Below are 23,966 nucleotides of genomic sequence, written 5' to 3' on the forward strand. Positions count from 1 at the left end.
CACATGTATAAAAAAATGTAAAAATGTTGTTAAATGCCATGCAAGTTATATTTATTGTCAGTTTTTAGAAACAAAATCCTCTGTATTTTTCTCCATTTGCCTAATCATCTTTCATTTTACCTAAATAGGGATGAAATAAAATTTGAAGATGATTTTGTTAAGCAACAAATATGAACATTTTATTCTGATTTATAGATTCATCATAAATTTGAAGTACTTAAAAAAATATTACAAATCAAATTTTTGAAAATGGATATTTACATTTAAGTGCTTAAAAAGTTTTCTTCTTGCTTATCCTTCTGAAGAATGAAAATGTCCAAAAAGAGTGGAAGTGGCTTTATGAAATGAACGGTAACTCGTACTATTTTTGACAGTAGCATCATGAAGCATATATAATTCAAGTATATTTTTATGTATTATTTTATTAAAACATGATTGTATCAACAGAAAGTTTCCCCAAGTATGACAATTTCTTGGATAATTGAAATTCTGTGTGTCTTTCATACAAGATTTATAGACAAAATATAATTAACCTTTTTTCATGTTTAGGAGTAGATAAGCAAAAAGTATTATCAGTAATTGCCCATTAACCATCATTAAGTTTTTCTTTATACAAAAAAATTGTTTAATCATCTATCATAAAGAGCTATTTGAGTGATAAACAAGATAGTAAGTAATTTGTAGAAAAAAATTTTTGCACATTGATAATTACACTGAAACTTGTTTCATTGTAAACTTAATTTTACACCAATCTTTTATTAAAAATTTATCTAAAGTTAAAAAGATTTACTTATTGGCATTCTGCATAGATATATCTTTAAAAGTGCATATTAAAAAATCAATTAAGAACTAAAGAAATTACCTTGTACTTGTGATATATCAATGTCATGGGAGTCATTTGATCCAGAACCACTGCTGCCAGAATTTCGCCTCTCCATCCTTACCCAATGAGGGATTTTTAGAATGGTTTGATTCATTCCCTGTAATAAATACAATGCATTTTTATCCCTTACATAATAAGAATTCTACAATTATTATATTATGCACCATATCATAAATTTAAAAAAAATACAGAGGTTAAAATGGAATTTTCTGTATTATATCATTTTAAATTTTTAAGATGGTTTTAATAAGGTATCTATCTAAATTTGTTGAACATTTTAACTTAAACATAATTGTTTATAAGTGCATGAAATCTTACCTGTTTGTTTTTAACTTCCATATGATTAATTAAAGGATGTGTAGGTTTATTGCGTCCATCCAATTCAGCAAGAGTGCATTGCATCTTAAATCTTGTGGCCTCTAGGTAGGTGAGCATAGCCCTCATCTATTAACAAAAAAAAAAAAAAGTACTAAGACTTAAATATTTAAATTTTCTAATTTTTATAAAAGATTTTTCCCTCTTTTTTAGTAATTTTGTCACATATGAAAATTTATGTAGGGGAACAAATTTTTATAAAAATATACTCAAAATTCCTAGAAATGTATGTAAAAATCGCTATTTGAACTCTTGAATTTTTTCCATTTTAATTCTGAAAAAGATTGGGACATTTCCTTACTAGGAAGGGGCAGGATAGTAAACAGTTTCCTTTCCTTAAATGAACCAGATATACATAAATTTAGTTCCTATACATTTAATTTTTTTCCAAGGTTAAAAATTAGTTTTTTACCAAAATTAAACTTTTTTTTTTTGACAATTTTCATCATTTGAAAACCTTCCTGCAACAATTATAATTTCAACCACCAAAAGGCTGTACATTTAATTTTTTTCACGCATTGCCATGCAATGACTCAAATCAAAATTGCCAAAAAGGAATTTTAAATACTAGTGTTGAAAAATCTACTGGAAACTGTAGCAAATGCTTACAAAATCTTTGAACTTATTTCCTTCTTCAAAACTAAGGATGCGAACTATTATTTAAGCAATTAATTTGCCTTAAAATGGAATATTTAGATTATTCATCGAAGACGCTTTCTTTTGTTTCAAGTATTTGTGAAATAAATACGGTAATATATTGTTTTCGGATATGTTGGTTTACATTAAAATTCATTGTCTTTACATTTTTAAAACTTTTTATGCATTCAGTATTCAATACAAAATATTGTATAATATATTCACGATATTTTTCAATATTGGGAAATGTTGCTCAATAACATGAAAGTATCGTAACAATGCTGTTGAGTAGCTTGATTTTAAAAATGTATCTCATTATCAGTATTCCAATATTCCACTGCAATTTCAAAAAAGCTTTAGAGTATTTTTAATAAATATCTATACATTTGTAAAAAAATTATTATTATTTTTTTTTTTTTTTTTTTTTTTTTTGTAAAAATTCTGATGATTATTCCAGTAAGTTAGTTATTACTAGGATGAAAGACGGTCAAGAGAACAGACTCAATGAAATTCTTTAGTAAATAAAAAATGCAAGGGGTAGTAATAATCTCCAATGTTTATCAGTAAAATCATAGGCACATTATCTTTTTATTAACAAAGGAAATGGATTCTAATGGAAAGGCATGCATTCCAGAAAGTAATTTTTAGAAAAGTGTTGTTGATTTTGTTTGTTTAGTTATATTAAAGTTTAAAGCAACACTAGGGCTGTTTTGGGATGGACTTCGTCATTTTAAACCATGGTCAGATGATGAGGACGACATTTAAATTTACAAATATTGTTAATGGGTGATGAGCTATTGACTTCCATCCGTAGCTTCAAATGAAGATTCTGGAAAATGCAAGAACAATGGCCCTATCTCTCTTCGAAACCGAAATCTGAAAATTCTTCAACAGAATTCCATGTGATACCACGAACTGTCGAAAAGCTATATAAACTCGAGATGCCTAAAAGAGTTAATCTCTCTATTCTTAAAACGAGCTGATAAGCTATTAAACGGTGAGCACTATTGATAGTACCACTACTATTATTTAATTTGTGATTTGCTGTGTTGTTAATTTCTGAAAGTGCAGTATATCTTAGTTGTATTTTGAATTATCTGTGTTCCATGTTTTCTGGTATATTCGTGAAACGAAGTAATGTTTTCCGTTTGAGTTGACAAGAAAGTTTGGAGAAGGAAGATAATGGTTTCGGTTTTATCTTCGTCAAGTGACTACAGTTCAAAATGATGAGATCCATCTTAAATTGACTTCTTGTAGCTTTGAAACATGTGACATATAATTAAACTAAATTACATGAAAGAAAACACTCTTCTTACGTGTTGCAGCTTTTCAAAGACATCTTGCTGAGCATCGGCGTCTCCGAAAGTGGGCGTCTCTTGGAAGACTTTAGCCAAATTTTCGACGCCCTGTTTGCCTTTCCTCTCGAGTTCCAAATCGTGCTTCAGAAGGGATAGAAACCTTTGCAGAATTTCTTTCCGTCTCTCTTTCTTCATTTCGTAGCTCAAGTTCTCAGCCTGAAAAAGGATTATGATTATGGGGAAAAAAGAAAAATAGTGAGTACAAGGATGTAGTATTTATATTATGCGAACTTTTGGAAAAACTTACTTCAATTTTTTTTTTAATTTGATTTTTAAAAAAAAGAAACGTTTTTGAATATTGTGACGTGTATTAGCGATGTTTATAAAATTTACCCAATTATTACTTAATGTCTTCCATCACAAGTCTTAATAAAGATTCTTTTTAAAAACGCAGTTCAGAGCGCCTTGGAAAAATTGAGTTCTTCAAAACAGTAATGCTAATAAAGATGTTATAAAATAAAATAATGATATAAATATAATGATGTAAAATAAAAAATATTTATGAAGTTATAATCAGTTATAATAATATTATATAATTACAAAAATTGCAGCAATCATACACAATTAATATTTCAAATTATTTATATAGATTCAAGTATATACATTTGAAATAATTAATTAAATTTGAATAAGATACGTTCAAATTCTTACATAAAAATCCGGTAAGAATTGTTCTGGTACGTTTTGCCCAGTTCCTCTTGTTTCAATAAGCTTCTGTATGTCGGCAGAAACATCTACTGAATTCACTGTAATTTTTAGTCTCTCTGAACACTGAAAAGAAAAATAATGCATTTCTATATATTCCTAAATAAGAATTAAATGTTTTGCTAATTAGTTAATTAGAATTAAAAATAAAAACGATAATTCATAATTTTTTAGATCATTTTTTTTATTTACGACTAATCAACATAATATGCTTTGTAATGCTATATGCTATGTAAAATTACTTTTAGAATTTTCGATTAAGCATTATTTGTTGGTAAAATTAGGCCTTTAATTAATTGTTTTTATTGCAAACCATTGGTTTGTTTTTGTAATGTTTATTGAGATGCTAAAGACAGTCTTCATATGGATATTATTCAAACAAAGAAAAAGGATTAACATGCATTTAGCGAATAATGTTTCTATATCTGTCTTATATTATTTGGCAAAGAAAAAAAAATCGAAAAGTATATCCTTTGAAAATTTTTAAATAGTACAAAAAGATTAACATTTACAAAAATAAAAAAAAGGTACTATTATCCCATGTTTTAGAAAATCTTTTAAAACATTTAAAAAATAATCTTGGATACTAGGCCTAAAAGTCCACTGGAGAACTTTGGATTAATAATTGCATCTTGTGAAAATGCAGCAAGCATCTTTTGTCCTCTTTGTGATAATTCTTCGTTTTAGTTTGAACATTGTGATACGTTTATCCTTTACATGCAATTTTATTTGTTTCCTTAGGCCATATTAATATTTTAAAGCATAATCTATGAAACATAAATTAATAGGATTCCGAAATTTGCTCCTGGATTCTTTCCATTACGTATTTTATCTAAATCAGGCATACTGCAAACACCAAGAAGTACAAAAAAAAAAAAAAAAAAAGTAATTTTACCTCACTGCAAATTTCTAATTCCAAATCTGAACAAGAAATATTTAAAGCTTTGAAAATTCCCGCGACATAAAAATAACAGTTTATTATCTAAAGACAATAAAAAAAAAATCTAATATTACTGAGTAATAAACAGAAAATTTGAATAAATATCAAGAAAGTACATGCATTTTTCACTTTAAAAACAAAGGAGCAGTTTGATGTGAAAAGTGAAGAACGAACTTGTGTTAAGGCAGGTCCCATTTGGCTGTAGTGGTTTGTATATTTCTGTACAAAATCGTGCATGCTGTTGAGACGTTCTTCCTCCAGTTGTTGGAAGGCGAGGTTAGCTCTGTACACGGACGTCTCCCAATCTTGCCTCGTCCTCTCAGCTTTTATACAGGAATTGTAGTAATCGATGTCGGCTCTCGTCAGTAATTCTTCTGCTTTTCGCTTTTTAGCTTCCAACTGAAAATGGAAACGGTATTAGTAGTCTTAATTAGTTATCTATTATTCTTAATGATATGCTCGTTCGCTAGATAGATTGAATTATAATAGATAATTTCATGTCTATGCTTGTATGCTACCATGGCTTCATCTCATTTCTCAACATGATATAAAGACTTCATTTATAATTGGTCAGCTGAATGTGAAAAGAGGCAAAAACTTATCTCTATCAAAATTACCAATTGAAACATCACAGACATACTTTAGAAATTCATTTCTGTAAATAGCTTGAGAGTAAAAAATTTAACCTTTTCGCTGTATTAAGGTAAAGCAGAACTATTCAAATATAATTTGGATATATATCCTATATAGGTTTCAGAAGATTTATGAAAAGAGAATGTATAGATAAAAAGCTGAAGAAAGCCCAAATTCATACTTTATAACTCCCTATTTGTATACATTTATGCTTTTGTTAATAATTCGTTTAATCCAAAAGTACATGACAAAAAAAAAAGAGTTTAAAAATATTTTTCTGCCAAAAAAAAATGAAGACTACTTTTATGGTTTTATTGGAGTGTGCTAAGTTCCAGAGTCACACTAAGGATACAAATGCAATTCAAGACATAGCAAAATCATTTTAAAACGTTATTTAGTTCATAAATTTGAACACTTTAGTAAAATATATATATATATATATATAATTTTAGTTTTTATTTTCAATAAAAAATGCCAGCAATATTTAATTTTTTTCTATTCATTTATTTGTTATAATTAAATAACTCTGTAATTATTGTCATTCAAATTAGATTTATTTGAATGAGCCAGCTAGTTGTTGAAAGAGCTAAAAGAAAATATTAAATCATATAAACAGAAATATTTTTCTACGTTTAAAAAATTTTAACTGAGTAAATTATACAATTAAGATGGTTCTAGAGGCTTTGAAAATATGGTAAATAATTAAATTAAAATTCAGTCTTTTGAAACAATCAATGCAATTATATCTTCTCCAACCATAAAAGGATATTTCATTACTTATAAGTTTTCAATGTCAAATCAGTTTTTATTATCAGTTTTATTTTAAAAAGTGTAATAAACTTGAAACTACTAGCTCTATTTAAAGATGGAATGTAAGAAAGTAATGAAACATAGTATTCCAAGCTAATTAGAACCATGCATCAACTGGAATTAACACTACATTGGTTAGAACAACGTGCCATCTAGTAATTAGGACTATGCATAGCATAAATGGAACGATAGTAATTTGATAAAATATACAATTTCTGATTAATTAAACTATATTCGAACGAGAATTATGGATCTTTTTTCATTAGAACTAAGCCTAACCTAGATCTTAATTAGGTGTAAGTATAGCAAAAATGGACTAGTATAATAATGGCGTGAGAAAATATTTACAGGTTTCCAACTAATTAGAACTAATTACCACTACACTGTAATGCTCACTTTGTGAATGTCCTTTTCTGTGAGGAGCTTGCCTTTGTTGAGTTTGCAATCAAGAGCCTGCTCTTGCATTCTTTCATTCTCGCGGGCGCACGCATAGCTGATCTTCTTAGCTTTCAGCTCCTCATTTCGCCTGTCATTGAGAGATTTGTAGACTTTGTCCACAGTATTTTCCAGCTACAGAAAAGTTGAAAGAAATTAGAAGTTCCAGATAAAAGATACTTTAACACCATATAAAATAGCTATTCATGAATTTAAAACTAAGTGATATAATGGGAACGAATGTTCGTGTCTTTATTCAATTTCAAATGAATCATTTACAATATAAATTAACATCAGCCATAAAATTCAATTCGTAAAGATTAAGTTCTAAAGAATTTCGGTAGAAAAGGAACCGAAGGTAGGGTGCCGCGAATTGCAAGATCGGATGCTCCATTACTTGCGAAATAGACCTTCATTTCACATAATATTTTAGGTGGTTCCAATATGTTATTTCTGAGATCCTACGTGTGTGTGGGGGGGGGGCACCTCGTAATTGAGGATGAGAAGCTTCCGTTACGGTACTTAGTTCTCGCCACCTTTGTGGTGCGAAAAGGTGGGGGTCTGGCGATGACGGGACGTACTTCCTTAGGGAAGGGTTGTACCTTGTCCGGTGTTGTCCCTTAGGACTCCACCACAATTCCCGCCAGTGTTGCTGTTGCAGTTCATTCTAGTTTTTCCGTGTGTCTTCCGGCGGGTCCAAGTAGTCAGTTTGTGTTCTTATCTCCGAGAGATTTATGAAATACTATGCTATATATTAAGATTTATTCATATGATGTTTGAAAACTGAAAAATAAACACCTGAAGTCTGCCTTAGCTTCCAAATGTGATGGTAGTCGGCTACCTGGAGGACTTTTAAAGGAAACAGGCCATTCTTGTGTTTTGTTTGTCTGTTCAGAGGAGAGAGCCCGTAAACTTTTCCTGCCAATTCATGTTCTTCAACTTTCCATGCTTTAACCCCTTGAGGATTTAGTTAGTGTTGAATATATTTAATTAGATCATTTATTAAAAAAATGTATGTGTAGTAATTAATAATATAAAATAATAAACTATTGACAGACGCAAACAGCAACAATACAAAATTACGTCATGGTGAACAGAAAAATATAACAATTACAGAATAAATTATATAAAATGAAAATTACAATGAATTGTTTCAACCTTTGATCAATACAATCCCACCCACCCCCACCCCCAAATGAGAGTAATATGCTCAAGTAGATGCTTCCATACAAGTTGCTTATATGCACAAGTAGAAAAACAAACTGAGTCTAAATATCAGTAAAGACAGAAATGTCATTTCTATTGCATATGGTTGTGAAGCATATGGTTATTATGGTCGCTACTGAAATAAATAATTTTTATTTCAGTAGCTTAAAAGTAATAAAAAAAATGTTAAATCGATATTTTTAGTTAAGAGACACAAGTATATTTGTTTAAAAATATGAAAATTGTTTTAAAATTAAACATATTTTGCATTATGCAAGAAAAAATAAATATTTTCTGTCATTAGACAGTAGATGTAGATCTAGATGTGTTACCAGACTTTGCTGAATGAATTATAACCACTATTATAATTAAATTGCTGAATTCTGTCGCATATATGAAAAGTGTAAATGTTAAAGTTGAAATGTAGTATATGTGTTTCAAAAACAACGTATAAATGAAAATATGCATACTCGAAATTTTAATCACAACTTAAGTTATTACAAATGTAATGTTATATTCTTTTAAAAATAAAAATTCTGAAATTTTTTTAAATATTACTAGATTGTTACAACATAATATTGAAATAAATAATTAAATTTTAACATTTAACATAAAAGTAAGAATAGACATTTTCTTTATTGTATTTCTTGAGTGCAAATTAAACATTTCTTATTTCATATAATTTATGCGCATCTGGGTAAATATTTAGTCAAAAAATATCTTTCATTCGATTTGACATGCTAATTGTCCTTCAATATTAGATTTAGCACGATGGATCAAATTAAATTCTTGAATGATTCGTTGGTACTGTTTTGTCAAACAAAATAAGTTCTAAATGTTTGAATGGAGTTAATAGCCTATTAAAATGTAAGTGATAAAATTTCTCCTAATTTTTCGTTTGTTATTATCGCTTACATTAGCTGTAGATAATTTACTTTCTATTAATTTATTAATTGTGAATAATTAAGAAATTATGATTCCTTATCACTCACAATTCACGTATTCCACGAAAAGAATATCATGTTCTCAAGAGTTTCCATTCCTGTCTTCTTCAGCAGTATTTAAAATGACGTGTAATGAGATATTTTCAATTTTTGTTACTTTATTGAAGTACTTTATTATGACAATGTTTATGAATAAATTACTACTATATTGAAATGACGTATAAATGAGAAACGTATAAATGAGAAACGTAAAAACGTATTTTCTTTTCCAATGAACGATCGATCGTTTTTACTTAAGCAACGCTGTGACATTAGCAACAGCCAAATGGTTCATTGCTTGGCAATATGCCAAAAGATATCATTGGCTTCTCTTGTAATATTATAATTTAGATAATGCGCTTAATACGTTCGGTAAGTTTCAAAACTGTTTTAATATAGTCCAAATATAAACTATGCATAATTGAACTTTGAATTTTTGTTGGTCGTTGTTTTCTTATGCAAAAGTTGGACAGATAATAAGCATAACATCCAGTCACAATAATCCCTGTTTATAGGACTAAGTTCTATGGTGACGGGATGACTGGCTGTAATTTAAAAAAAGCGGAAGCTATAATGCGACTGTCTGATCAGAACAGATTTTACCATATTCAAATACATTTATGTGTGCGCTTACTTTATGGTTTCATACGTTTAAAATTTCAAATCACTGGAAAAAGTTGTTAAATTTCGAAAAAATTTCAAATGAAAAATTATGCGCGTTGTTAGGAAAATCGTTAGATGATATTTTTCAAATATTTAAATCAACTCACGATGAAGCAGCAATAAATCAAATAAAAGTTTACGAGTATCTTCGACTGTTCAAATAAGGCCGAAAGAGTATCGAGGATAATGAGATATCAGGACGGTCAGTGCTATGCACATCGGATGAATTAATTACCATTTTTCAGAAGAAGAAAAAAGAAAAGAAATGAAAGTGACATTTGAAAATAACTATTGCAAAGGCAGCAGAAATGGATGAATTAAACATCTGCATGATTAAGTGAGACGCTAATGTTAGATCTTAGGAAGATCACATCACAGTTGCTTTATAACAATAATGCGCCATTTCACATGCCAAACTGCCTATTAAAACATTATATTTAGACAGAAATAGAGAGTTTGGTTAGGTGGTAATGATTCTCAAGTTTGGAAAAAGGCATCGAGAAGTGATAAAGAAACCGCAGCAATGGCAAAAGGAAGTTTGTAATCAGATTCATATATTTGTATGAACGACGGCAAAAATGTACATTTGTACAGCATACAGTTGTACCGGGTACAATAATGTAGGTAGTTACTTTGAGAGAAATACCTTACTACAGATTCGGACGGATGCAAGACAACAGATGTGGGAAATATGCTCGGTTCAGCACTACGTAGCAAAATGTATCGAACTCGATGAAATTAGAAGAAAACTCACTATGGATAATGACGATCTAAATAAAATATGACAATAACCTGGAAATTTAAAAAAGATTTCTAGTCTTTTGCCAACAGTTTGAAGCGTTGTTTTCTTACGCAAAAGTTGGCTAGTTAATGGTCATAACAGCCAGTCACAATAATTCCTGTTTATATAGCTTAGTTCTGTAGTAACAAAGTGACTAGCTGTAATTTTTTTTTTTAAAAAAAAGGAAATGCCAAATAAAAGTTTTTGTTCTTATTCTTCTGTAATAAAATATTCCGAATGTAATGAAATACTTTTCGGAATTTTTCGGACGTTCTAGCATTTCTCCTGTTATACAAGAATATCTCTAAAAGTAGATTGGGCACAGAGCTAATTTATTATTAAACTAGCCGCCTTTGGCGACCAGCCGGTTCACCAGTATTACCGCTCGCTACAATTTTCAATTTAATATTTTAAGTAACTTGTCTCTTAATAGCTTCTCAAATAAAACATTTTTAATCTTCAAATTTTGATAGTCATACCAAATTTATACTGTTGTTTAGATCGTTTCGTTCAATTTACTATATATATTTTGCTATTTATTTATTATTATTATTATTGAATATGAGTACTGCAAACAGAATCGTTCGGTATTTAAATCTTATGTGAACTACAAAATATTTTTCATAATTTGCGTAATATCTCAATGAATAATTCAACAAAAATTTCTCATATTCAGCATAAAATTCAGTTTTTAGTTTTGCTTTCAAAAGGATTGAAATGAAATCAATAATAATATTTTGTTCCGGCCTATAAATATATTTCAAAAATTATGAAGTCTAAATTTTATGCAGTAAGGTATCATATTCTGAGAAATATTCTGGACACACCAAATTTTAAATAAATGAATGAATGTTTCTATTTTCCACGATTAACTAAGACTGATTTATGAAGTTTTGAATGTTAAAAATTTAGAAAAACTCAACATTTTCATAATCTTAGGCCAATTAATCTTGAGAAACCTGCGCGCTGATTGGCGTATTTTTTTTAAAACAATCGATGAAAAATCTAAAATTATCTTTTTTTTTTTTTTCTTTTTTTTTTTTTTTTTTTGAATAGTGATATTCAAATTTTTATAAATCAGTCAGCTTAAGTGATTGATTTTGTTGATTGGAAATTAATTCTTTATTTAAAATATTAGTGTTTCAAGAACATTTTGTTAAACGTGATTTCCACAGCAGAAGCTTTATGTAAAATCAAAAATTCGTTACATATTAGAGTATTTATTGGATCAAGTTACATAAAATATAATCATTTTCCATTTAGACCATTTTAGAAGATCTGTGTCTATTACTAAAGGTTTACAAATTAGCAGTGTGGCCCTGATTTGAATGGATATCCTGTTCATATTAAACAAAACTTGCCTTAAAATAAAACTGATTTATTGGATTAATAATACAGATAGTGTAAAAGATCATAAAATAATTTTTCTTGAATTTATTTTTTAGAAAAAAAATAATATTTTATATTTGTTTCATTTCCTACAGACACGTGACGAAAATCATATTTTTTCAGATTTCATTTCCAAACAGATTTAATTTATTTTTAAATGGAGCTTTAATCAATGTGATGGCAACACTTTGAAAAAAGCTGATTTTTTCCCCATGAATGCGAAACGTGCTCGTGCAGCTTAAATTTTATTTTTATTTTGTACGAAAAAAATTGTTGAAAAATATAGTTAAATTATTTATTTAAAAATTGATTAAAAATAGAAATTTAATTTTAAGGTTAAAACATTGGTATCATTTAAAAGATAAATTTTTGATCTTTAACTTGATGTAAAAATCTTTTTTCTGCGGTAATATTTTCGGAAGTTATAGCAGAAACACGCTAAAATTTCGCTTATTTTTTTAAATAAATAAAATTTTAATTAAAAATTCGAAAAAATAACCCCGAGGTGCACATTCCCGGCCTCCAAGGTATACACGTTTCAAATTTCGTAGCTGTTGGTCGAACGGTCTGGCCTGTAGAGCGCCAACACACACACACACACATTGAGCTTTATTATAAGTATAGATAAATAATTAATGGGATTTAATGGCAGCATCCGCTTTCCCTGACACATACAAAAAAAAGTCTGAAATTGTTTATATTCATTTAAAATATTAATCTGGAAATAAAATTCACATGTTATTAAATAAAATTCGCAATTATTTGCGTTTTTTGTCCACAGTAATATAACTAATTTCAATAAACCACAAAATTTTCTACTGTCTGTAGTTATAAGTATTTTCTTGTTTAAGAAACTTATTTTGATGTTCTTCAATGATAATATAACAATTAAAAATATTCATAGAATTATTATTTTCAAATTTAGAACCATTTGAATTATGAAATAGTTAATTAAATCTACAATTAGGAAATTAAAAATTTGGAACTTCAAAAATCTGGTTTCACTGACTGGAAAAAGAAAATAATAATTGCATCTACACATGAAAATAAAGAGCGTGCGCGCGCACACACACATATGCACACACGACTGTATAATAATAATGAAATATATTCACAAAATGCCAGTCATCATATAAGAAACGTAATTGTGCCGGCATATGATGTTTAATGTACGTTGTTTCACACTGTGTTGGAACGTTAATTTCTTTTTTCCTCCTATACAATGCACAATGTACGGGATGTCCAAATTTAAACAGAAACTATTTAGGCACCTCCTGTGCAAAAACTACAATTGTATCACTAATAAATTTTATATAGATACTCTCCTGAATATACAATTTCAATTTCTGAAGAGAAAAAAAGTAGTTCATATTTTGATCGATAGGGAGGAAATGATGCTGCGGTGCTATTAATTTGCATCAATTTGAAATGTTTTGCCAACATAACTGCTCATAAAGTATTTTTTTGGTTAAACTACCATTTTAATTGTTATGACAACTTTACCAGATCTCTACTCGTCGAACTCTTTTACAGGAAAAATAACAATGTTTCTATCGCATTCAAAGCATTCTAACAAGTAAAAAGTGTGGTGACACGTATTTGGAATAACAAACTTAGTTTTTTTAGAATAACAAACATTCAGAGAGTGAGATTCTACATTTTGAAGAGGACTTTTGAACTTTTGAAAATAAATCTATACGTGACCATAAACCAGAGAGACTGAGGAAATTGTGACTGTAATTGTTAAACAACAAATGGGGCAGGTAAGAGTAGTGGATGTGTAGTTTAATAGCTTTATAACCTTTCTTAAAAGAAAATTTGCTTCAGTTATATTAATAAATTATTAATAACTTGTCAAACGGATAATAAAAAAATAAATAAAGAGTTTTTGAGAAGGAATTTATATAAAACTTTTATAATTCAATGATATAATTGGCGGATTTTATACCATAATCAGTGGGAGAGGCCACTCCAAAACTTTTTCGGGTACTCTCTAATAACGATGTTACACCAGAGAACGCCTTGCATGACACTGGCGTAAAATAGTTACGAAATATTAACTTTTGGCGTGAATTTAGAATTTTCATTGAATCTATCGTGTCATCTTTGCCGAAGTATTCGGCGATTAAGCCCAAGCATGCGGTTAAGAGGATCCGAAAATCGAATTTGTGTTTTAACCCTTTAAAGGGTCTTTTTTTTTCTAGTCATTTATGTTAAAATATTTTTAGGCTTGAAATTAGAATAAGAAAAGGGATACATTTAGCTTATTAGATAAATTTAATTTGATTCATTAATTAATTTGGTTAATTATTAATTAAGTAACAAATCAAGACACATTATTTTGTGTGAGATAAAGAACTGAAGCATCCAAGTTTCTGTTTTTCTAAAAAAAATTATCAGAACTTATGCCAACCTACATAATTTCATACAAAGATTGATAAATATGGTGGGAAGCATACTTCCCACTGCCCTAGAAAGGGTTAAACATGTTTTCCCAATCAATTAAAAAAAAAAAATTGAGGCAAAGCTACACTTGTAGTCACAAAATCCTTTATCAAATTTAATGTATTTAATTCATTGCGTTTTTAAGCTATTGCGTTTATATATTTCTGAAATTACAAACCAACAGACGACCAAACCTACATTGGATTTTGCTCAAAATTTGATATATCTACACTATAGATATTAAATGTAAATACCGAATTTTATCAATCTGGCTTACTTCGCTTTGTAATTATCATGTTAACTTATATGCAAACATATGGACAGACAGACTTCCTCTGAACGGATTTTACTAATATTTGATAGAAATCTGCAAATTTGGTGTTAAGATCGTAAACCAAATTTCATCCATCTAGCTCAAAGCGTTTTTTCTTAGTTATCTTTGTCTATATAGACAGAAATTTTCCAAAAATGTGTTTTTTGAACTCAAGGAGGAGGTCTGAAACGTGGATCACGTGGAAACGTTTGTCAAAATCTCGAATTCTAATTTTTTGAAGATTACTATACTTTCTCCATATATACGGGAGAGTAATAATGCATCTCCTAAACACATTTTAGTTACCATCGAATTATTATTTAAAAAATGAAAAAATAAGATTTCAACTGATTTCTGCTATCATTAGAAACGACTTCGGAGAAATTTATAAAACTACTAGTTCATCGACATCGCTTTCAGTCTGCTAGTGCAATACAAGAAAATTCACTAAAAAAAGACCATAAAGAGATACGATTTAATAACGTGTGTCAAAGTTTGAAAAAAAATGCAATTCAAGAGGATGGCATTATTTTAAAGCAATAAACTTTGCCCAATAAACTGAAATTTCACCTTTTATGGAATCATTCCTAATAGCTTTCAATGGCAATAAATTTTTATATCAAATGACTGACAGAAGAATCCACAGGAGCTGATAAATGGGTTTGTTACTTTGCAATAAATGAAAATCTATTCGTTGCTTTATTTAGGAAGCTTTACTTTGGTTGCAAATGCAGAGAGATTCAGAAGTCTAGAGCTACTTTAACCACTAGTTAAACCATTAGTATAGAACTTTATTTTTTTCAAAAAAAAAAAAACGCTTTGTTATTTAATACGTTTAGAAAAAAATGAATTCAGTTGATTCAAAATTGCTACAAATTACTGTTTGTTTCAGTATCCTGAAATTACAACTTTCCGACAATTCTACCTCGCGAAGGAGTAAGACGCGAAAGGATGCACACATTTCCGGAAATCTTCGCTCTTCTTTTATCTTCAGTTTTCTTTCCTATGTATATGTGAGTGTCGTGCTTTTTCTGATTGTACTATTTTATTTTAAAGCAAAATGGCTTATTTATTGTTTATATGGTTAGTTGAAGCGGTAAAAACGCTTTTGAGAATGACGCAAAGCATATTTTATATAATATCACTAAATGTGACAGAAATTATTTAATGTAGTTAATTTCAAAATGTTATCAAAATTCAATAACAAATAAAAAAAAAGTGTTTTAATCTAAAAATTATCATTATTTTGTAAAAAAGTGAATCATTAAATGTTAAAACATAAATCTTCCATTTATTCACCACGATTTAATGTTTAAGCCTCTTGCAGTAAATAAAAATGGTTCTAAAGTATTTTATTGTGAATTAGAATCTTTTTCCCACAATATAACGAGTTATGCGCAATTTTTTCATTTTCTAAGTCCATGAATTCTCCGAGTTTTCTTTGTAGTTAAATTTAAACATTTCCTCTTTTTAATCTTTTCTTTCACCCCTATTTTGATTAAATAAACGAATCCTGACGCATGCGTAAAAGCGCCGACGATTTTCAAATCTGCTACTGAATAATATGATTGAAAATCTAAAAGCATATAGACTACGAAATAAAAGCGGAAGTGAAAATCCACTTTCGGAATTCATATCTAACAAAAGCGCGTGATTGAATTTTATGATAGATGAGTTCGAATTTCATCATAACATTAAAAGTCACTAGTTGCAGATGTTCTCGATCGCCATGCTCTGTGTTTTGTTCAAATAGCGTAATTATGGGCAAATAAATCGAAATCTGGATTTCCAACTTTGTTTAAAGGATCACTGGTAAAGCCTCGTTTTACATGCTGCATAAAGCAGTAAAATTTAACTTTAACTTTTCATAGTTATAGATTGTGTATGACATTAAAAAATATTAAAAATAAAGAAAAATCTGTACATAAATAAAACTAATATCACTAAAATGGCAGTTTTTTTTTAATTTTTAAAATAATGTAAAAGTCAATGACAGTTTGTAAAGGTATGGTTATGAATTTCTTTGAGTAAGTCATAGTATTTATCCATCTATTGATGGATAATTCTATTTCCGCGTTTAAATAAACTTTTTATAAGACACCTATTTCTTGATTTCTTTTTCTCTCTCTCTCTCTCTTCTTCAACTGAATGGAGTTTATAGTCAGCTGGTGAGTTCTTTCAAGAATATCCTAATAATATCTTACATATTCATTAATTAGCTGATGAAGTGCTGAATTAAATGCAGCTATAAAAATGTTCAATAATAGAGTCTGAAATTCGAACGAGGCTTTGTTTATGTTTGATTGTTGCCATTCGACATTAAGTAATAAGAGCTATTTCTAAATTACGAATGTTATCGTTTTATATGCATACATTTTTGGCAACACTTTTATTGGCTTTATGTTAAGGGTATTTAAAAATATTAATGCAGCCGATTCGCAATTTATGTTGTTTGTTTATTTTTACGGCTTTTTTATTAATGAAAATTTTAATTAATTGTTTAAAAACATTCCTTAATATCTTCTTTCATTTCAATAGTTGTGAATAAATATTAATAACTTGATAATCGGTATCTTTTTTATTCAATTAATAATTTCATTTTAGCCAAAAAAACTTTTCAAACGATAAAAAGATTCTGTGCATTATAATATTTTATGTAAAGTTAATTTTTACAATAAAAATATTAGACATGCAAGTATTTTAATCCGTTACATCAATGAATATATCAGGTAGTTGGCAATATACATTTACCATTTCGGGTATTAGATAATTCTACAGTTGATGGAGTTGTCCTTTTTTATAAAATAAAACAATGGTCGGAGAAGTTCTATTCAAAAGCTTTGTTGTCAGAAGCGGAACAACATTTTTTCACGGCATTAAACAACGTTTCTACTACTTATGTTCTGTCATAATATTAAAAAATGGTGCTTAACACAGCCAGAAGTGAGATTCCTCGGCTGACATTTGAGCACGTGAAACAAATATGCTTGTATTGTTACTCCACCGACCATTGTTTTATGTGAGGTAAAGAATAGCTCTGATAATTTCAGAATCAAGTGACGATTTTAAATAGGAAACTACGCAATTAATATGTTCTAGTTTCGCGAAAAAATCTGATATCGTTTTCTTTTTTTCCGGAAAAAAGCACTACATTTTTATATTCATTCCTTCAGATTCAAGTGATGGCGTTAAATAGAAATCTATGCAATCAATAAGTTCTACTTTCATAAAAAAATCCGATATCATTTTCTTTTTTTCTTACAAAAAGTACTACATTTTTATATTAGTTTTATTTTCGTTAGCAGGAAAGAGTTCGTTTATTCGTTTTTATAATTGTTCTGAACTTCTGAATATCTCTTTGCAAAAAAACTGCATGTAATAGAAGTTCTTTAAAAAATAATATTTCATAAAAATACGAAATAAAATTTGTATATGGGAGATATAGGTATATACATACAATTTTCCTTTGTTTATGTTGGCAATCCAATAGGACTTTTATTGGCTTGACTACGTCATCTTCTAAACTACTTGACAAACACCTATAAAAAAAGCATTAAAAATTTTTCGTTAATAAAATGCAAATGATATATAGAAAAAAAACTAAGCAAATGTTTCAAACATATATAAATATATAAAAAATAAAACAAAAAATATAAAATAAATACATAAACTGAATAACATAACATTTTAAACATAAATACTACATTTATAAGCATAAATATTTTTGAAATGTTCAAGTACTCGACGCGGCAAAACGAACCTTTGGTTATTTCAATGCGATGAAAAAAACTCAATTTTTTATATTAATGATTTCTCCTGAGTTTCTAAAACAAACGATGAAATCAATTTAACAGAAATATAAATATATATCAGTTTAAATCCAATCTAGACCAAATTTCTTGCGAAAATAAAAAACAAAACATTTTTCATGATATCTACCAGATAAATCTGAAACGAAAACTTAGTGCCCTTATAAAAACTCATATATGATTTTATTTTATTGGTCCTTTTAGACACATCCAAGATTATTAAATATAATTTAAATATAATTATGCAAATATTCATTCAAAATATGAATTAAATGCTCAAACTTCTAAAATTTATAAGAAAAAAATAAGAATGTGAGGCATTGCATTTTAAGAAAATTATCTAAGAGCTTTCTAATACATTTATATAAAATGTGTATGAACTCTAAATGCAGTACAGCTCTGTGTACAGCAAAATATGCTCAAGTATAAGAAATTTCACGCCATATGAACTGATTCGTCAACTCCAGATATATGCAAATGTTTTATTAGATGTGGACTCGCAAAAATCTTTGGCGGTCAGTATTATTTATTATAGAACTCAATAAAAGATTTAACTTTTTAATATTAATGTGATTATAACGCTATGACTCCATTTTGAAAAGTTGTATTTTGCTATAAATACATCATTTCATAATTTTATCACTTGTAGTAGCTATAAAATTTAGCTATTTTTATTTTAAAATCTGCGAAGGGGACCGTACAGAATTCACAATTGTGCCGCAATTGATCTGTGGGCTGCAGTATGTTCCATCCTTGGTCTATTCATTTTGGGGTTATAATGTCTGATAGGAGAAGATCAATGGCTTTAGGATTAGAAATTCAAAGTCAGAACATCATTCTAATAAAAAGGGTGCACAAGGTATCAAATGACCCTCTACTGGTGTGATATGGAAGTTTAAAGAGGGAATGTCAGCTCTAGTTCCGTCTCCGTCAATTGACGATAGATCGAAATGATGAGGTGCGACTATTCGTTTTAAGTTTTTGGATATCAGTAGCCAGATGCTTATGTTTAAAAGGGGAAAAAAATGTAAAGAATCTTAGAAGCAATGCTCATTCTACACGAACTTCAAATAAATCTGAATTTATTGCATTTTTTTAAATCAGTAAATATATTTTCCTTTAATATAAGATAAATTATTTCTATTTAAGATTACAAATCAACGTGAGTAGTGAGTTATGATTAAATTCATTAAAATCCCACATACAAATTAGTTGTCAGTTTTACAACTAGCTAAACATGAAACAGGTGGGGGGAAAAAAAAACTCACTTTTCGCTTCGTTTTTTTTTTTATACCTATGTATTTATATTTAATATTTTTACTTTTTAAATTTATCTATATAAATGTCTTTCTTAAAAAAGCACAATTTTTCACCAAAAGAAAACATTTTTCATAATTAATTAATAGAGCCTTTTTCTATCTGCTCTTATGCTGACAATGTCATATAGTGTCATTTCAGACCCGATTTCATCGCAGTAAAACTAGAATATAATTTCAAGAATTTAAGTAATGACAGATAAACTAAAAATAATGTAATATAGCAGACTGTTTCGAATAATAGTAAGCATTAGGATAACTTTATATGCTACAGCAGTTTATATTCTGTAGCATAAGTTTATTGCTACAGAAATTTAAATTACAATCAGGTTAAACCTTTAAAGTTATTTAGTAAAATAGTTAAGGGAAGTTTCAAGTACTGGCGAGAAGAAACAACTCATTCAGTTCATGGAGAAAAAAAGAAAAAAAATGCTAAAAAGTATTTAGGTTACTATTCCAAATCACATTAAAATGAAATAAAGGAAATGTTTTATGAAATGCAATCATTCGAACATTGTCTTCACACCTGTGGGTATCAGCTTCATTTTCCATTTGAAGGGCAACTTCCTGCCACGCGTGCTGGGTAGTCCTGGAGAAAGAATTTCATAGAAAATTAATTAAAAGAATTTTAAAAAATAAAATCGCTCTGAGATTGGCTTCAAAATAAAACGGTTAGTAATCTTACCCTAGTGCCAATCTAGCTGCTTTGTTGATTTTTGCAGCGAGCTTTGACAAGCCTTTCGCGTACGTCATTTCTAATTCAGACCTGAAAAAGATATTAGAAGAACAAGCGATGTCATATAAAAATAAGACAGACACCATAAAATGAACAATGGATAATATATTCAAATTACAATGGTAAGCCTGAAAAGTGGAAGATTATTATTACCCTGAAAGTAAGGACAAAATGTACCAACTCTTTCTTGGAAGTGAATGTAGTATGGATATAATAGCTTGTCTAAATGAAGTCGATTCCTAAAAAATATTTAAATTTCTTTGCACTTTTACTCGATTTTAAACATTCATTAGTTCTTTTAATGTTTCTGACTAGGTTTGGAGAGGATTTGAAAAAACAGATAAACAAATATTTTAATGTTTATATGATATTTTCTTTAATATAAGAATAAAATAATGAATAAATGTGAAAATATTTATATATATATATACATGCAGCTTTTGAAGAAAAAGCATGTTTTGATGTAAATTTTAGCATCTATTTATAAAAACAAAAATTGTTCTGGAGTAAAAACTTTTTTCAGTTTGTCATTCTTCTTTCGAACGTTACATGCGTAACATATCCTAGAGTGTAACTAACTATAATCTAAAAATTATATTCAAGAATCAATTTTTTGTGTGTAATATATAAAATTATCTACGAAATTTTGGAATTTTTTTCGACAACATTTACATTAAACAATCACAAATCCATAATTCATTAAATTCTGCATAACATAAGGAGCATTAATTATAAATTTCATTAAGATATTTTGATTATTTTTTTGAGATTTGACGATACTAGTATATTAAGATTATGAAAAAAACTCATTTTTCAGAAAATGCATTTAAAGTTTTTAAATACTTATAAATAATCATCATTTGTATGTCAATAATAGTTTGCTATAACTTGGCTTCCAACTAACATAGAGAAAATAAAGATATCACTGGAAGCAGAAACGTAAATATTTTTTGAAACCACACACACAAAAAGAACGCGGACATGTTTTCAAACGAATCGGATACCTTAAAAATTAAAAGAAATTAAAATGGTTAGATTTTTTTTCTCTGAATAAGGAAATAGTTTAATGTTTAATACTTTCTAGTTTAGTAGTTTTTAATAGTTTAATAGTTTCTATTAAAAATTGTTATTCAAAAGATTTTTTTTGTTCGCATTTGAAGACAAAATATTTTAATGGTTCGTATTTTTTTTTTTTTTTTTTTTTCTAAAATAAATCAGTCTAATATTTTCTATTTAAAATTTATTGTTTATCAGTTAATAACTTTCTTCTTTTAAACAGCAATACACATTATACAAGTTATAATATTTATGATGATTATGCCACATAATATATACTACTGTTGTTTTCAGTATCCTGAGACGACCACGTTTCAACGATTCTATCTCATTAAGGGGTGACAAAGGGAAGGATGTGCGCATTTCCTGGATTTACTTTATTGTTAAATATAAACTCATCATCCTTTCCTCTCACCTCTTTTAGAGGGCCGCGGTGGCCTGGTGGTAAGGTCTCGGCTTCGGAACCGAAGGGTTTCAGGTTCGTGACCCGATTCCACCGAAGAACCGTCGTGTAAGGGGGTCTGTTGCACGTTAAATCCGTCATGACCAAACGTCCTCACGCAGGTGTGGTGTGGTGTGGATAGGGGGGTGCCAGCTCAGGTGTCGTCCTCGTCATCTGACCGCGGTTCAAAATGACGAGGTCCGTCCCAAAATAGCCCTAGTGTTGCTTCAAACGGGACGTTAATATAACCAAACCAATCTCACCTCTTTTTTTGCCGAATTAAACTCATCCGAACGCATGTGCAAAAGCGCGAAGAGTTTTAGAATCCGTTGGCAAACAATATCTCTGTTTTCCTCATAAAATCTATCTAAGAATATTTTCTTAGTTTCTCAGTAACAGAAAAATATTACTTCGCAATATAGTTGAGCTGCAATGATATTCATATAATAATTTACCACTGCACAAATTTCAAACCAAACAAGGACAAAAATTGGTCCAAGAAAATGTAAACTTTTAGACATGTAAAATTGCACTATCATCAAAAAATAAAGGAGATTCGAAATTATAGTCCTCGATATCGAAATTTGAAAATATTTTAGGATTGATTCTTTTTTCTTACGATCATTTTTTTAATTTAATAATAACAGCTATAATATGCATATAAGATTGTATTAAATATCACCAAAATGTCCTTGTGTTAAAATGCAGTAACAAAAACTTGTAAAATGTACTGAAAAATATTATTAAAAATGTATTAAAACAAGAAAAAAAAGTTGTGGAAAATAAAACTGATATCACTGAATAGCTTTATTTACTTACTTTGGATTCCAAAATAGCGAAAAACAGTTTTTGTGCTTTAACTCTAAAATTATTGATGAAAAACGCTAAATCCTCGATTCATTTTTAATTAAAAATCTAATCAAAATTTTGAAAAGCCCTTTCTTAAAGAGCACTTTTACTTAAGAAATAATTACGTGCTAGATTAGGTAATTCTAGACCCAACGGTTTGTTCTGTATCTCGTTTGAAATTATTTTTGTAGTCTGGATGTATCAAGCTATTTATAGATAACATCTCAGTCTATACAAATAACCACACTAAAAATTACAAAATATACAAATGCATCAGAGTTTTCACCAGTGAAACAGCACATCAATAAAACGAAAGATTTTATTATCATATACACAAGTCGAACGTATGGAATGACGTCATTCTTTAAGAAAAGAGTTTTGTTATTGCTTTTAAGACAAAATTGACTTCACTATTTGGTAACCAACTTTTAATTCTTTGAAAAGCGAAAAGCTAGGCATATAATGTATTCCATATATTTTTCGTTCGAAATATCACACAGCTAAAAACTTCGAACAACGACTATGTCTTGCAAAATTCACGAAATAAAATTTTCAACATTATTTTCAAATATACTTAAAGAATATTGGACTTCCAATGCAAATTCAACTAACAAATTTGTTTGATTTATATAGTTTGGTTTCAAAGTTTACTCATTTCAAATGCTGACAACGTTCCTAATGGTTCGGCAACAAAAGGGAATGCTAAAAGAGAGGAGAGCTGAAGTAGTTTATGGCAACTAAAATAGCCATTTACTTATTTCAAGTTACTTATGAAAGTTACTGGAAGTGAAATTTACAGCTTTGATTTACTCTCCATTGTTTAAACCGTAGATCTATGGCAAGTATCGTAAAAAGGATCCAGATGAATCACCAACAAAATTGCTATATTTTTATCAATGAAATCCGAATAAAGCATTTCGAAAACTAACGAAGCAATAATTCTTAAATATGTGCTGTGAATTTTCGAAATTTCTTAAATCACAATTTGGTCTTGACAAAATAAATTAATATAATTCTCTTCCATTTTTTTCACCAAAGATTTTTAAAGTGACGTACACGGTTCGTGTGTATTCTAAGTTCAATGAAAAGTTTAAGAACAATATAACTTTTGAAGCAATTACCACTAAAACTAAAATGAGAAATAAATTGTTCTATCTAATTTTTCGAAAAGTATGAGATTTTGATTAAGTCATGTCATTGCCA

The 23,966-nt window shown here is 28.7% G+C and overlaps 1 protein-coding gene across 3 annotated transcripts in view; it reads right to left on the reverse strand.

The window, feature by feature from the left end:
• LOC129981172 (nostrin-like) overlaps positions 1-23,966 on the reverse strand; it is a 110,898-nt gene that overhangs the window by 2,588 nt on the left and 84,344 nt on the right. For all 3 annotated transcript variants that reach the window (XM_056091890.1, XM_056091888.1, XM_056091889.1), the window contains 9 exons: positions 20,366-20,446; positions 20,207-20,269; positions 18,013-18,094; positions 6,737-6,910; positions 5,072-5,296; positions 3,904-4,023; positions 3,211-3,408; positions 1,202-1,327; positions 863-980 (listed from right to left, as the gene is read on the reverse strand). In XM_056091890.1, the coding sequence (XP_055947865.1) occupies positions 863-980; positions 1,202-1,327; positions 3,211-3,408; positions 3,904-4,023; positions 5,072-5,296; positions 6,737-6,910; positions 18,013-18,094; positions 20,207-20,269; positions 20,366-20,433 (1,174 nt within the window). In that variant the 5' untranslated portion in view covers positions 20,434-20,446. The remainder of the gene's footprint in view (positions 1-862; positions 981-1,201; positions 1,328-3,210; positions 3,409-3,903; positions 4,024-5,071; positions 5,297-6,736; positions 6,911-18,012; positions 18,095-20,206; positions 20,270-20,365; positions 20,447-23,966) is intronic.

The sequence above is a fragment of the Argiope bruennichi genome, chromosome 8 (assembly GCF_947563725.1).
Source record: "Argiope bruennichi chromosome 8, qqArgBrue1.1, whole genome shotgun sequence".
Lineage (NCBI taxonomy): Eukaryota > Metazoa > Arthropoda > Arachnida > Araneae > Araneidae > Argiope > Argiope bruennichi.